Source organism: Narcine bancroftii, chromosome 5, assembly GCF_036971445.1.
Source record: "Narcine bancroftii isolate sNarBan1 chromosome 5, sNarBan1.hap1, whole genome shotgun sequence".
Lineage (NCBI taxonomy): Eukaryota > Metazoa > Chordata > Chondrichthyes > Torpediniformes > Narcinidae > Narcine > Narcine bancroftii.
The window spans coordinates 204,376,070-204,390,884 of NC_091473.1; the positions used below are offsets into that span (position 1 = coordinate 204,376,070).

The 14,815-nt window shown below is 47.9% G+C and overlaps 1 protein-coding gene across 4 annotated transcripts in view; it reads right to left on the reverse strand.

Moving 5' to 3' along the window:
- Positions 1 to 14,815, reverse strand: part of LOC138764620 (GMP reductase 2-like) — a 70,017-nt gene that overhangs the window by 22,168 nt on the left and 33,034 nt on the right. For all 4 annotated transcript variants that reach the window (XR_011358230.1, XM_069940769.1, XM_069940771.1 and 1 more), the window contains exons 4-6: positions 12,902 to 13,075; positions 7,755 to 7,836; positions 1,327 to 1,433 (exon numbers count right to left, since the gene is read on the reverse strand). Coding sequence is in view for 3 of the 4 variants with exons in the window: in XM_069940769.1 (XP_069796870.1) it covers positions 1,327 to 1,433; positions 7,755 to 7,836; positions 12,902 to 13,075 (363 nt within the window). In the remaining variant the exon portion in view is untranslated. The remainder of the gene's footprint in view (positions 1 to 1,326; positions 1,434 to 7,754; positions 7,837 to 12,901; positions 13,076 to 14,815) is intronic.

Here is a 14,815-nt window from a genome sequence, read left to right on the forward strand (position 1 = left end):
AATGTCCCACCTGCACTCTTCCCATCTGCCTGCGTTTGGCCCACATCCCTCTCTATCCAATTTCCCCATAAATGTTGCAAAAGTATCTCCGTCAGCCTGTTGCACACACCCACCACCCTCTGTAAAAAACACCCCTCAGGATCCTGTTCAGTCTCTCCCTCCCTCACTTGAACCCCTGTTCTCTGGTCACCAATTCTCCTACTCTGGGCAAAAGACTCTGCATTCACCCTCCCGATTCCTCCCATGATTTTGTACACCTCTGTGAGATCACCTCTCGTTCTGCATTCTAAAGCAGCCCCTCCCTATACCTCAGGCCCTCCTGGTCCTGGCAACATCCTTGTCAATTTTCTGTGCACTCGCTCCAGCTTGCTGACATCTTTTCTGCAGCACGGCGACCAAAAGTGAACACAATTCTCCAAATGGGGCCCCACCATCTTATACAACTGCAACATGACCTCCCACTCTGACTGATGAAGCCACTATACCAAAAGCCTTTTTAACCCCTGTGGCACCACTTTCAAGATATTATGTGCCTGTACTCCCTCTTCTCCACAACTCCCTAGATTCCTTCCATTCAATGAAGGAAAACAGGTCTTACCCACATTAGATGTCCCAAAATGCAACACCTCACATTCTCTGAATTCAATTCCATCAACTGTTATCTGCCCAGCTGCCCCACCAATCATGATCCTGCTGCAATCTTTAGCAACTGTCGACAATACCAGATTCTTTAGTGTAATCTGCACACTTGCTAATCATGCCTTGTACGTTTTAATCTCAATTATTGATATCAATGACGTTCAGCACACCACTGGCCACAGGCCTCCAGCCTGAGAAACAACCTTCCACCATCACCTCTGCTTTCTTCCATGAAGCCAATTTTCTAACCATTCTGTAATCTCGCCTTGGATGCCAGGCGACCTAACCTTTCTGAGTATCCTACTGAGCCAAACCACATGGAAAAATTTGAATGGGTACATGATGGGAAAGGAACGGAGGGTGATGGTCTGGATGCAGGTCAATGGGACGTGGCAGAATAGCTTGGCATTGACTAGATGGGCCGAATGGCCTGCTTTGTGCTGTAGTGCTCTCCGGAATGGCGGCTCAATGTGAATGTAATGGGGAATATGCCGAGTTACAGGCAGAGGGATCTGGGGGTCTGGCTCCATTGCTCGTTGAATGTGGCCACACGAGTGGATAGGGTATGGGGATGGGGGGGGTCACTGAGCGGGAGCCGAGCCCATGGGGTGCGTGCGTCGAATGAGGGAGGGAGCAGATTGTATACGTTCCCCACTGCCCCCCCCCCCACCCCGCCACTGTGCTCACCGAGATGATGTGACCGTTGAGGCCATGGGCAGCATCCGCGCACTCAATCACTGCACTCAGCTGCGGGTAGCCCACGCCTGTCTTCTTGCGGGTGGTGCAGACCGAGCCTGTGGGAAGGGGAGGCAGACATGGTTACCGTGTGGAGGAGGCCCTTCAACCCTCTCTGGCCCCTGACCGCCAAAAATGTGAGCCAAAATGACCAAGATCCTTATAGTCTCCCCTTCCTCAAAAATCCCCACTGTTTTAATTGTACCTAAGTGATTCGTTAGTGCACGGTTTTATAACTCCAAAGGAAATGGGCCAATGACAATTTTTCTCAAGCAAAATATTTCAGTAACAGAGCAGTGGTTCTCAACCTTCCCTTCCCTTCCCACTCACATCCCCCCTTAAGCAATCCCCTACTAATCACAGAGCCCCGATGGCAGAGGGATTATGAAGGTGGAATGTGAGTTTAGAGGGGCAGTTTGAAAACTACTGCAGTAAATGATCCCTGCAGATTCACAAGTGCTGCTTCACTTGGAAGGACTGCTTGAGGCCCTGAATGATGGTGAGGGAAGGAGGTGTGGGTGAAAGTGTGCCATTTCTCGTGGTCACAGGGGTGGGTACTTAGGGGCCGATTAGAGAGAGGGGATGAATGGATGAGGGAGCCACAGAAGGAGCGGTCCCTGTGGAGAAGTGTCTGGGAGTGAGGTGGTGCAAGTTGTGGAGGATGATATGTTGGATGTGGAGGCTGGTGAGAAGGAATCCTGTCCTTGTTACTTCTCGGGACGGACAGAGCCAGGGCAGATGAGTGGGAAATAGAGGCAATGCGGGTAAGGGCTGAGTTGATGGCAGTAGTGGGGAGCCAAGTTTTTTTTTGAAGAAGGCCATCTTGGATGTTTTGGAATGGAAGACCTCCTCCTGGGAGCAGATGCGATGGAGATGGAGAAATTGAGAGAAAGGAATATGAGGTAATGTTGCAGCTATACAGGACGGCAATTAGACCCCATGGAATATTGTGTACAGTTCTCATCATGACACTACAGGAAGGATGTGGATTCAACGGAGAAGGTACAAGGATGTTGCCTGTTTTGGAGAGCATGCCTCATGCAAATGTGTTGAGTGAACTTGGTCTTGAGGCAGCACAGTTAGTGCAGCAGTTGGTGCAATGCTTTTACATTGTCAGCAATTGGGACAGGGCTTCAAATCCTGCGCTGTCTGTAATGAGTTTGTATGTTTTCCCCGTGTCTGCATAGGTTTTTCCAGGGACTTTGGTTTCCTCCCACCCCTCAAAACATACTGGGCGTGTAGGTCAATTGGATGTGATTGGGCAGCATGGGCTCATGGGTCAAAAGGGTTTGTTACCGTGCTGTATGTCTAAATTGTGGCTGCTAAGCCACTAAACCAAAAGGAACACATCGAGTTTTGCAGAGTTCTGGTGTAACTGCTTTACTGGTTTTAAATCGTGCGCTTAAAGAGGCCCGCTGGTCCCAAAGTCCTTAGCGCCCCAGCAGGGTGGAAGTGATGTTAACTTCCAGGCTGCAGCTTTGCCCCGTGCTGAGCATCTCTCTGGATGCTGCTGGCTGCAGACTTACTTGCAGCTGCTGGCACCAGTTCACTTGTCATGTGAATGACCCCAACCCCCTAGAACTGGCAATGGGAGGCGCAGGAACCGTAACCTGTATATTGTCCATTTCGCGTGGTCAGCCTTGTCTCCTATCAGGTGGTGTAATGACTGGTCATTACTGGTTTTAGACAGTCGATGGTAAATGTCTCCTCACAGCCCCCAATGCCCAAAACAGGCTGCCCCTTTCTGTGGCACTACCCTGAAGGATCCTTTGTACGGCTGTTGTAGGAGCAGTCTGTGTGCTCGACTGTGGATGAACATGTACTCACTCTGTCGCTGGTCATCGGGTACAAAGGAGGGTGCTGATTCATGGTGGGATCGTGGAACTGGAGCCAATGTCCCTAGTCTCTGCTGGAGCTTGGTCAGCACCTCTATCGGTGTGTCTCCTTGGGCATGGGGAGCGGGCATGAACTCGCTGGGCAGGGTGAGTGGTGAACCATAAACCAACTTGGCAGCTGATGCTGCTAGGTCTTTTTTAGTTGCTGTGTGGATGCCCAGCAGCATCCAGGGGAGCTTGTCTACCCAGCTGGGTCCTCAGAGTCATGCGATCAGGGCCGATTTTAGATGCCTGTGGATACACTCCTCCAGGCTTTTTGATTGAGGGTGGTACGCAGTTGTTTGATGTAGCTTCCGGCCATCTCATGAATCTGTCCACCATCGTAAATAGGTACTTTGCCCCACTTGAAACGTAGTGGGCCAACGATGTCCATGTGCACATGCTCAAACCTCCTGTGCGTTGACTGGAAGGGTTGCCTTAACCTGTGTCTAGACCTTGGAGATTTGGCAGTGTTCACATGTCCTAGCCCAGTGCCCAACCTGTTTGCTAGGCCATGCCACATGAATCGCTGAGCAATTAACTGGGTGGTCGCCCAGATGGAAGGGTGGGCCAACTCATGTAAGGCATCAAACACTCGGCGACTCCAGGCAGCCAGTATGATGGGCTGTGGTTGTCCTGTGGAGGTGTCGCAGAGGAGTTTGTAACCTCTGGGCCCAATGGGTATGTCTTCGAGGCGGAGGCCGGTGAGCGCAGTTTGATGTGCCAGTATTTTGTTGTCCTTCTGTGGTTCTGCTAGTGCTGCATAATCCACTCCCAAGGCCGGGGCTTGCACCTGCTGAATGGATGTTCTTGACAGCACGTCCACCACTACTTTGTTCTTCCTCGAGACATGTTTGATTGTGGTGGTGAATTCAGACACATATGACAGGTGGTGCTGTTGGTGGGCTGACCAAGGATCGGACACTTTGACAAACGCTAAGGTGAGGAGCTTGATCTGTGAAGATCGTGAACTCTCTCCCTTCTCGGAAATACCTGGTGCTGAACAACCAGGTACAGGGCTAGTAGCTCCCTGTCAAATGCGCTGTACTGACTTCCAGGGGCTGCAGGTGTCGGCTGAAGAAGGCAAGTAGCTTCCATTGTCCTTCCATTAATTATTCAAGTACACTGCCGCCATCCGGAGGTAGACCGGGAATGTGGCGTTGACTGGTGCATCCTTGGCCTGGTTGAACGCTGCCATCGCCTATTCAGTCCAGGCAACTTCTTTGGCTTTGCCGGACATCAAACTGAAAAGTGGGTACATAAATCAAGTCACTGAGGGAATGAACCAGTGGTAGAAGTTAACCATCCCGACAAATTCTTGCAGATCTTGAACAGAAAGTCATGCCCCACCAAGTCCATGAGGCGCTGGAGGGTCTGCGCCATGTTTTTAAGGCCGAACAGCATCCTCATTAACTCAAACAAGCCAAATAGGGTTATTATGGCCTTGTTTGGGACATCCTCGGGGTGGACTGGGACCTGGTGATATCCATGTACCAGGTCTATCTTGGAAAAGATGCATGACATGTGCAGAAGTCCTGGATGTGTGGGATTGGGTATCTATCGGAGATGGTTGCATCATTCAGCCTCCTGTAGTCACATGGCCTCCATCCTCCATGAGCTGTTTGAGCGCTGCACGATCCCCATCTCCTCTACCTTGTTTCACTCTTGTGAGTCGGAGCTTGTCTGGCAGTAGCCTGCAGGTCTTGGCATGCAGGGGGTGTCCCTGTGTGGGGATATGGTGTGTCACACCATGTTTGGTGACTGCTGTAGAAAACTGCGGCGTGACAATGGATGGGAGCTCTGATAACACCCTGACGAACCTGTTGACTGAGCACATGAGAGTCAAGATGCAGAGCTGGCAATTTGGCCTCCCCAAGGGGAAAGGTTTGGGAGTCGACCAGTCCCATCAGGTCCACATAGAGGAAGTATGCCCCCAGACTGGGTGTGGCATGGTGGCCAGTGTGAACGTCCACATAAATCGGCTGGAACTGAATTGCAAGGGGGTAGTCCGTGTGCCCTAAATGTGGATGGTGCTGCCATTAATTCTGACTTCGGCTCCTGTGTCTACTAGGAATCTGCACCCAGAGTGTCTGTCCCAGATGTACCAGAGACTATCGCGATAGCCAGCCGCCGTAGACATTAGCGACAGTTGCCTTTTTGATTCCCTGAAACAAGTACGGCGGTTGGCATCGGCAGACCCCGGATCCCCATCTTTGATAGTAAAAGCACCAAGATTCGGAACTGGTGTCATTGCTCAGTGCGGGTGTTGCAAGTTTAGCTGATGGGGTGCAGTGTGGTAGGGCCTTTGGTCTATGTGAGCGGCTACTTTTTGCGGGTTGGAGAAATCCTCATATACTAGTAGGAGGTAGATGTCCTCCAGCATCTGCTCTAAAAAGACCTGTTCAAAGAGTAGGCACTGCTTATGGTTGTCTGCTAATGCCAGCATGTCACTCATTAGGACTGATGGTGCCTAGTCACATAGGCTGTCCATCCGTAACAACCGTGCAGCCAGTTCACGGTGTGAGAGGCCGGATATACTGACTAACAGGATCTTGAGTGTCTCATACTTGCCAGCCTCTGGAGGCTGTTGTAGAAAGTCCATTACGCAGCCTCCCATTTCCTGGTTGAGTGTAGCCACCATGTTGTAATATTGGGTCTCATCTGAAACAATGTTCCTGAGCCGGAACTGGGCCTCTGCCTGCTGGAACCAGACGAGGTGCTGAGCGATCCAGAATGTCGGCAGTTTCACAAAACTGTGTTTTGAGAAGTTGAGTTGTTCGTGATGTCCATGCTGCTGGAGTTGTTTGCGTCAGGTCCAAATGCCGTTGGACCATCGTGGTCACCAACGTTGTTGCTAAGCCACTAAACCGAAAGGAACACGCTGAGTCTTGCAGAGTTCTGGAGTAACTGGTTTGAAATTGAACTGCTTAAAGAGGCCCGCCCAGTCCCAGAGTCCAAATGCCCCAGTGGGGCGGAAGTGACGTCAACTTCCGGGCCATGGCTTTCTCACACTGAGCGTCTCCCTGGATGCCGCTGGCTGTGGACTTACCCGCGGCTGCTGGCGCCAGTTCTCTTGTTATGCGGGTGAGCCACTACAAAATTAAAATTAAATTTTCCTTGGAGTGATGGAGGATGAGGGGATGGCCTGATAAGTGTACAAGATGATGAGAAGCATTGATCATGTGGATGGCCAGAAGCTTTATCCCTTGGGCTGAAATGGCTAACACGAGTAAGGTATTTGTGAGTAAGTATGGGGGGATGTAAGTTAAGTTTTTCACACAGGGTGGTGGGTGTATGGAATGCACTGCTGGCAACAGTGGTGGAGGCAGGTACAACAGGATCTTTAAGAAACTATTAGATAGAACTGTAGAATACTGCAGCATAGAAACAGGCCATTTGGCTGAACTATTTTTCTGTCTAGTCACAATATCCTGCACCCAGACCACATCCCTCCATACTCCTTGCATCCATGTACCTGTCCAAATTTTTCTTAAATGTCATAATTGAGCCTGCGTTCAGCAGGCAGCTTGTTCCACTCTCTGCGTGAAGCTCCCACTAATGTTCTCTTTAAATTTTGACCCCTAACCCATGACCTTCAATTTTTGTTGCACCTAACCTCTGATAGGTACATGGAACTGAGGAAAATGGAAGGTCGTGCAGTAGGGGAATTTTCATCAGTTGTTAAGAGTAGGTTATTTGGTTGGCATGACATTGTGGGCTGAAGGGCCTGTATTGTGCTGTTGATTTCTATGTCATGTTGAAACTGTAGGTGTTGGTGTGTGTGGGTGGTGGTGATGTATGTGTTTGTGTGTTGGTGGTGGTATGTGTGTATATCGGTGGTGTGTGCATGTGTGGGTGGTGTGTGTGCGTGTGTCAGTAGTGGTATGTGTGTGTATCGGTGGTGTGTGCATGTGTGGGTGGTGTGTGTGCATGTGTCAGTGGTGGTGTGTGTGCGTGTCAGTGGTTTTGTGAGTTGGTGGTGTGTGTGTGGGTGGTGGTGTGTATGCATGTGTCAGTGGTGGTGTGTGCATGTGTCAGTGGTGGTGTGTGTGTGTCAGTGGTGTGTGTGTGGGTGGTGTGTGTGAATGTGTCGGTGGTTTTGTGTGTGTTGGTGGTGTGCATGTGGGTGGTGGTGTGTGTGTGGGTGGTATGTGTGTGTGGGTGGTATGTGTGTGTGGGTGGTATGTATGTGTGGGTGGTGTGTGTGTGGGTGGTATGTGTGTGTGGGTGGTGGTGTGTGTGGGTGGTGGTGTGTGTGTGAGTGGTGATGTGTGTGTGGGTGGTATGTATGTGTGGGTGGTGTGTGTGTGGGTGGTATGTGTGGGTGGTGTGTGTGGGTGGTTGTGTGTGTGGTTGGTTGTTTGTGTGGGTGGTGTATGTGTGTGTTGGTATGTGTGTGTTGGTGGTATGTGTGTGTTAGTGGTATGGGTGGGTGGTTGTGTATGTATGTTGGTGGTATGGGGTGGGTTGTGTGTGTGTGCGCGCGCGCACCTTTCCAGTGAGTACCTGGTCCAATGCCCACTTTGATGATGTCAGCGCCGGCCAGGATAAGCTCCTCCACCATCTCGCCGGTCACCACATTCCCCGCCTGGGTTGACATGAAATCCAAGGGAAAGGTTAGGGATGAGCTGGGAAGAGTGTCTATGGAGCAGTTTGACCTCCCACCCCCTAGCCGCTGCTGGCAACATCACCCACACAGATGATCAGCGATTGGAGCCTTCACTACTTGGTGAGATCAGGCACGACCACCCCTGTCACTCAACAACCTCTGTGGGTGCACCATCCAGAGGACACCATCTGGGGGAGGCAGGGGCTCACTGCCTGACCCTCCCAAGACCACAAGAAACCATGGAGAGTTGTGTAGGTGGCAGGGAATGTCAGACCTCCCCTCCATCGATACCTTTCCCTTACTTGAGAAACAGCCGACATATTAAAGGATCCCCCACCCCTTCCACAAAACACCCCAGGTCTACTCTCTTCACCACCCCTTCACTGCACGTCAGAGAGGAGATTCGTGAGTGAGAGATCACCCACTAGCCCAGTTCGAGGATGGTTCCCCCTGCTTTGTTAGGCTCTTGTGCAAGACTCACACCAGTAAAATAACGCTGCCCCTTTGCTCTGTTCTGAACTCTTGCTTAACTTCAATAACATTTGACTGTACATCAGCAACCAGACATCACAGTGAGGGGAAGTCTGGTGGTGGGAATGCATTGTAGGTGACGGAATTTGTCCGTGGTCAGTCATTGAAGTCTAAAACTAGAAGGGGCTTGGGTTTAAGGTAAAGGGGGGGTTATCTTCCTCACAAAGAGGGTAGTGGGTGCATGTTTGAGCTGCTAGAGGAAGGTGTAGAGGGAAGGGGTGATTGCATTGAAAGACATTTGGAAATGGGATGTAGCAAGGAAAGATTTAGAGGGATATGGGCTGAATGCAGGGGCAATCTTAGCTGGAAAACCTGGCTGGCATGGGCATGTTGGCTGAAGGGCCTGTTTCCATGCTGCACAGGTTCTGTGCCTGTTTATGGAGCATTAGGTGAGCACTTGAATCTGTGAGGTGTGGAGGGCAAAGGACCAAGAACTAGATAGGAACATAGGAAGTAGGAACAGGAGTAGGCCATAAATGGCTCATCAAGCCTGCTCCGCCATTCAATACGATCATAGCTGATCTAATTTATGACCTAACTCCACCTACCTGTCTTCTCCCCATATCCCCTAATTCCTCTATCATATAAAAATTTATCTAACCGAATTTTAAATATGTTTAATGAGGCAGCCTCAACCACTTCCCCTGGATAGAGAATTCCAAACATTCACTACTCTCTGGGAAAAACTATTTTTCCTCATCTCTGTCCTAAATCTACTCCCCCGAATCTTGAGACTGTGTCCTCTCGTTACCATACCCTTCATAATCCTATATATTTCTATAAGATCTCCTCTCATTCTTCTGAACTCGAGCGAATACAATCTTTCATCATAAGTCAACTCCTTCATCCCAGGGATCAACCTAGTAAACCTCCTCTGGACCATCTCCAAAGCCAGTATATCCTTCCTCAAATATGGAGACCAGAACTGGACACAGTACTCCAGGTGCGGTCTCACCAGTACCTTATACAGTTGCAACATTACCTCCCTACTCCTGAATTCAATTCCTCTAGCGATGAAGGCCAACATTCCATTTGCCTTCTTAATAACCTGCTGCACCTGCAACCTAACTTTTTGCGATTCATGCACAAGCACTCCCAAGTCCCTCTGCACAACAGCATGCTGTAGTTTTTCACCCTTTAAATAATATTCAGCTCTTTTATTTTGCTTGCCAAAGTGGATAACCTCACACTTACTAACATTGTACTCCATCTGCCAGACCTTTGCCCATTCATCCAGCTTAACTATATCCCTCTGCAGTCTCTCCACATCCTCATTACAATTTGCTCTTCCACTCAATTTGGTGTCATCCGCAAACTTGGCTACACCACATTTTGTCCCCTCCTCCAAGTCATCAATGTAAATGATGAACAGTTGTGGGCCTAACACTGACCCCTGCGGCACCCCACTTACCACTCTCTGCCAACCTGAAAAACTCCCATTTATCCCGACTCTCTGCCTCCTGTCAGAGATTTTCAATCCAGGCCAATATACTTCCCCGGACTCCACTTTCCTGTAACTTACTGATAAGTCTCTTGTGCGGCACCTTATCAAACGCTTTCTGGAAATCCAAATATACAACATCAACCTGTTCCCCTCTATCCACCGCACCCATTATATCCTCAAAGAATCCTAACAAGTTTGTCAAACAAGATCTTCCCTTTCTAAAACCATGCTGCGTCTGCCTGATTGAACTCTTATGTTCCAAAAGTTTCACTATTTCATCTTTAATGACAGCTTCAAGCATTTTTCCAACCACAGATGTCAAGCTAATTGGCCGATAATTTCCAGTCTTCTGCCTACATCCCTTCTTAAAAAGTGGCGTGACATTTGCTGTCTTCCAGTCTGCCGGGACCTGCCCAAAATCCAAGGAATTTTGGTATATGACCACCAATGCATCAACTATAATTTCTGCCATTTCCTTCAGAACTCTTGGATGCATATCATCAGGACCAGGTGATTTGTCTGGCTTTAGTCCCATTAGTTTCTCCATCACTACTTCCTTTGTAACAACTATTTTATCAAGGCCCTCCCCAACATTCGTATCCTTAACTCCGCACTTGGGCATGCTGGACGTGTGTTCCACCGTGAAGACTGACACAAAATATTTGTTTAATGCCTCGGCCATTTCCTCATTTTTTGCTACCAGTTTTCCTTTCTCATCCTCCAAGGGTCCTATGTTAACTCTGGCCACCCTCTTCCGTTTTATATATTTATAAAATTTTTTTATTTCTTTTTTTATATTTTGTGCCAATTTACTTTCACAATCCTTTTTCCCATTTCTTATTACCCGCTTTGTAACCCCTTGTTGTCTCTTAAAGTTTCCCACTGCTCTTTGCAGCTTTGTACACCTGCGCCTTCAATTTGATACTCTCCTTTATTTCCTTTGTTAACCACGGTTGATTTTTCCCTCTCTTGCTGCCCTTTTTCCTGACCGGAATATATTTTTGTTGAGCATTACAAAATATTTCTTTGAAAATCTTCCACTGTTCCTCAACTGTTTCATCAATTAGCCTGTGCTCCCAGTCCACTCTGCCCAATTCCTCCCTCATCCTATGGTAGTCACCCCTGTTTAAGCATAATATATTAGTTTTAGATCTAACTATTTCCCCTTCCATCTGAATGAGAAATTCAATCATACTATGATCGCTATTTCCCAGATGGTCTCTGACTATTACATCATTTACTCTACCTATCTCATTGCACAACACTAAATCCAGGAGAGCATTTTCTCTTGTGGGTTCCTTAACGTGCTGCTCAAGAAAGCTATCGCGGATGCATTCTATGAAGTCCTCTTCCAGACTCCCACGACCAACTTGATTTTCCCAATCTATGTGGAAGTTAAAGTCCCCCATGACTACTGCCGTATCATTATTACATGCCTCACTTATCTCTATTTATTTCCTGTGCCACTAAACTATTGTTATATGGTGGGCGATAGATAACACCCACCAATAATTTTTTCCTTTTGTTATTCTTTATCTCTACCCAAATGGACTCAACATTATGCTCTTTAGATCTTGTATCATCCCTCACTACTGCCTGGAGCTCATCTTTGATTAAGAGTGCAACTCCATCTCCCTTATCATCCTGTCTATCTCTTTGCACCACCTGATACCCTTGAAAGTTTAATTCCCATTTAGGGTCACCTTGTAGCCATGTTTCCATGATGGCTACCAAATCATAGGCATGGGTACCGATTTGCGCCTCAAGTTCACTAACCTTATTTTTAATACTGCGGACATTCAGATAAAGTGCCCTTATGCTCTTTGTCCTTTTAATATCTAGTGACTTATGTAACCTTTTTTGATTTTTCTGCCCACTATTTTTCTTTGTAATTTTCTTAAGACTATCATTGACCCAAAAACTCACTGCACCATCTGATTTTTTACTTTCTCCTCCCAACATTACTTTTCCTATTTTACTTTTCCTGGCCATTACTTTATCTTCCCTACCCTTTTCCCTATCACTCTGGTTCCCATACCCCTGCCAAATTAGTTTAAACCTTACCCCACTGCTGTACCTAACATACTTGCCAAAATGTTGACACCTTTTGGATTTAGGTGCAACTCGTCCCTTTTGTAAAGACTTACTGATAAGTCTTTGATCCAAGAATGATCCAAGAAGCCAAATCATTGCCTTGAACACCAGCACCTCAGCCACATGTTCATTTTCCTTATCCTTATATTCTTTTCATCACTTGCATTTGGAACAGGTAGTAATCCCGAGATCACCACCCTAGCATTCCTGTCTTTCAGCTTTCGTCCCAGCTCACTATAATCCCTTTTCATTACCTCCTCCCTTTTCTTGTCAATGTCGTTTGTACCCATATGTACCAAGACATCAGGCTGCTCTCCCTCTCCTCTCAGCATATTTTGGACCCGATTTGTGATATTTCGTACCCTTGCACCAGGGAGGTAGCACACCATGCGGGTATACTTATCTGGCTCACAGAACCTCCTGTCCGTACCCCTGACAATGGAGTCCCCAATAACTACTGCATTTCTCCTTTTCCTTTGCACCACTCTGCCAGACTCATTGCCATTGACCTGGTGCCCGTGGCTATCTTCTGTCCGGTCATCGCCCCCAACAGAATCCAACACAACATAATTGTTGCTGAATGGGATAGTCACTGGTGTGCTCTCCGTTTTTCTCATTTTTTTCTTTCCCCCCCCTGACGGTTTCCCACTTACCTGACACGGGTTCTGGAGTATTTATCGCCCTGAAATTTGAGTCGATTAACTCCTCACTCTCCCTTACAAGCTGTAGGTCATCAATCTGCAACTCCATATCCCTAATTCGCTCCCTTAGTAACTGCACCTCGGTACATCTGGTGCAGATGTGGCCATTTTGGAGGGTGGAGGTCACCCATTGTTCCCACATCTGACACCCAGTACAGAGCATTAACCCTATTGGCATGACTCTGATGGGTAGTTAATGGTCGGCACAGAGGTGATGGGATAAAAGGCTGTTCCTGAATGGCGTGGCCCATTGCCGAGGCCAAGAGGCACTCACCATGATAGTGTGGTCTGGGAATTTCGTCCTCACGTCCTTCACGACCTCCACAAAGTGTTCGGAGTATCCATTAGCCACGTCCAAGCAGATATAGCGGAGGCCAGGAAGCATCTTCAGGACCGAGGTCAGCATCTCCAAGTCATTGGCTCCGGTGCCTGAGCTGGCTGCCACATTCTGCAGGAGGGAGAGGGTGATGTTTGTTTGCAGTCAGTGGCACAGCTTTCTTGCCATTGGTTCACAGCACATGCACACAAACCAGTCCCCAACACACAATGCAGAAGTCCCCAACATACATGCACAAAACCAGTCCCCAACACACACACACCCGGTCCCAAACATACACATGCCCACACAAACACATCAGCACACATATACCAACACACTCATCCACCCACATGTGCCTAAACACATACGCACCAGCATAAACACACACAGCATCAAAGTCCCAACACATACCAGTCTCTCTCTCTCTCTCTCTCACACTCACATGCTCTCACTCTTCACTCTTACCACCACTCCATTGTCTTGGGATCTTCTTCCTGTCTCACACACCACTCTGAGGTCTTCGAACCCTCTTCCTGCCTCATATAATAACTGACTCTAAGTCAGACCATCACACAAACCCCCTTTCCCTTCCTTGACTCAGTCCAATGCCTCCTTCTGTCTTCAGGAAGCTGCTGGCCTATTTAAGGACCCGGCCCCAGCCCCAATCACATTGTCCCCTCCCGTCAGCCAGAAGATACACAAGCTCAAAAACACGAACCTCCAGATACAAGGATAGTTTCTTTCCTTAAACAGACCTCACACTGGTAGAAGTAAGAGTAAAAACACAATGCTGGAGAAACTCAGCTGGTTAAACAGTGTACTTTATGTAGCAAAGATAAAAGTTCATAAAAGATGGACCCTTGCACTTTTAACTTTTCTTTCCCCTGTTGCCAACTCAACTTCTTGTAACATTGCTCCCTACACGTTTAGCATCATGGACTCACACAACGTAGAAACAGGCCCCTTGGCCCAACTTGCCCACGCCAACCAAAATGGCTCACCCACACTCGTCCCACCTGCCTGTGTTTGGCACCATATCTCTCTAAACCTGTCCTATCCAGGTATTTTGTTCTATTTGTTCTTCAACATTGTGATAGTATCTGCCTCAAGCACCTCCTCTGGCAGCCTGGTTACCAATTCCCCTACTCTGAACAAAAGACTCTGCTTTCACCCGATCTATTCCTCATTATTTTGTACTCCTCTGTGAGATCACTCCTCATCCTCCTGAGCTCCGAGGAATAAAGCCCCAGCCTGTTCAACCTCTCCCTGCAGCTCAGGCCTCCAAGTCCTGGTAACATCCTCATCAATCTTCTCCGTGCCCTCTCCAGCTCGACAGCATCTTTCTTATAGCATGGTGTCCAAAACAGATCATAGTACTCTTAATAAGGTCTCACCAACATCTTATGCAACTTCCCAAGTTGACCTCTCAACGTCCATGCTCACTACTCGAAATGATGAAAGTCAATGTGCCGAAAGCCTTTTTGACAACCTTGTCCACCTGTGATGCCACTTTCAAGGCACTAGGCACCTGTTTTGTTTAATTTAGTTGTGTACTTGTTATTATTGCACTACTGCTGTCACTTCTCCATCTTCTTGCACTTACTGTAACCATGAATATTTATTACCTAACTTTTATATTCATTATCTCTTTCCATACTGGGGTAACTTAATGTGTAATACTGACTTTTTAAAATAAAAGTACCTGTTTAGCTGCAGCAAATGAAAATTTGGGTGTTTGAAAACCATCATCGTAATCGTTAAGTACACTTCCTCAAGTCTAGTTGGTGACATTTTTACCCTGGGGTAAAAGTTTCTTTCTGCCCTATCGACATTTCTTACAATTTTATAAACCTCAAGCAGATCTTTCCT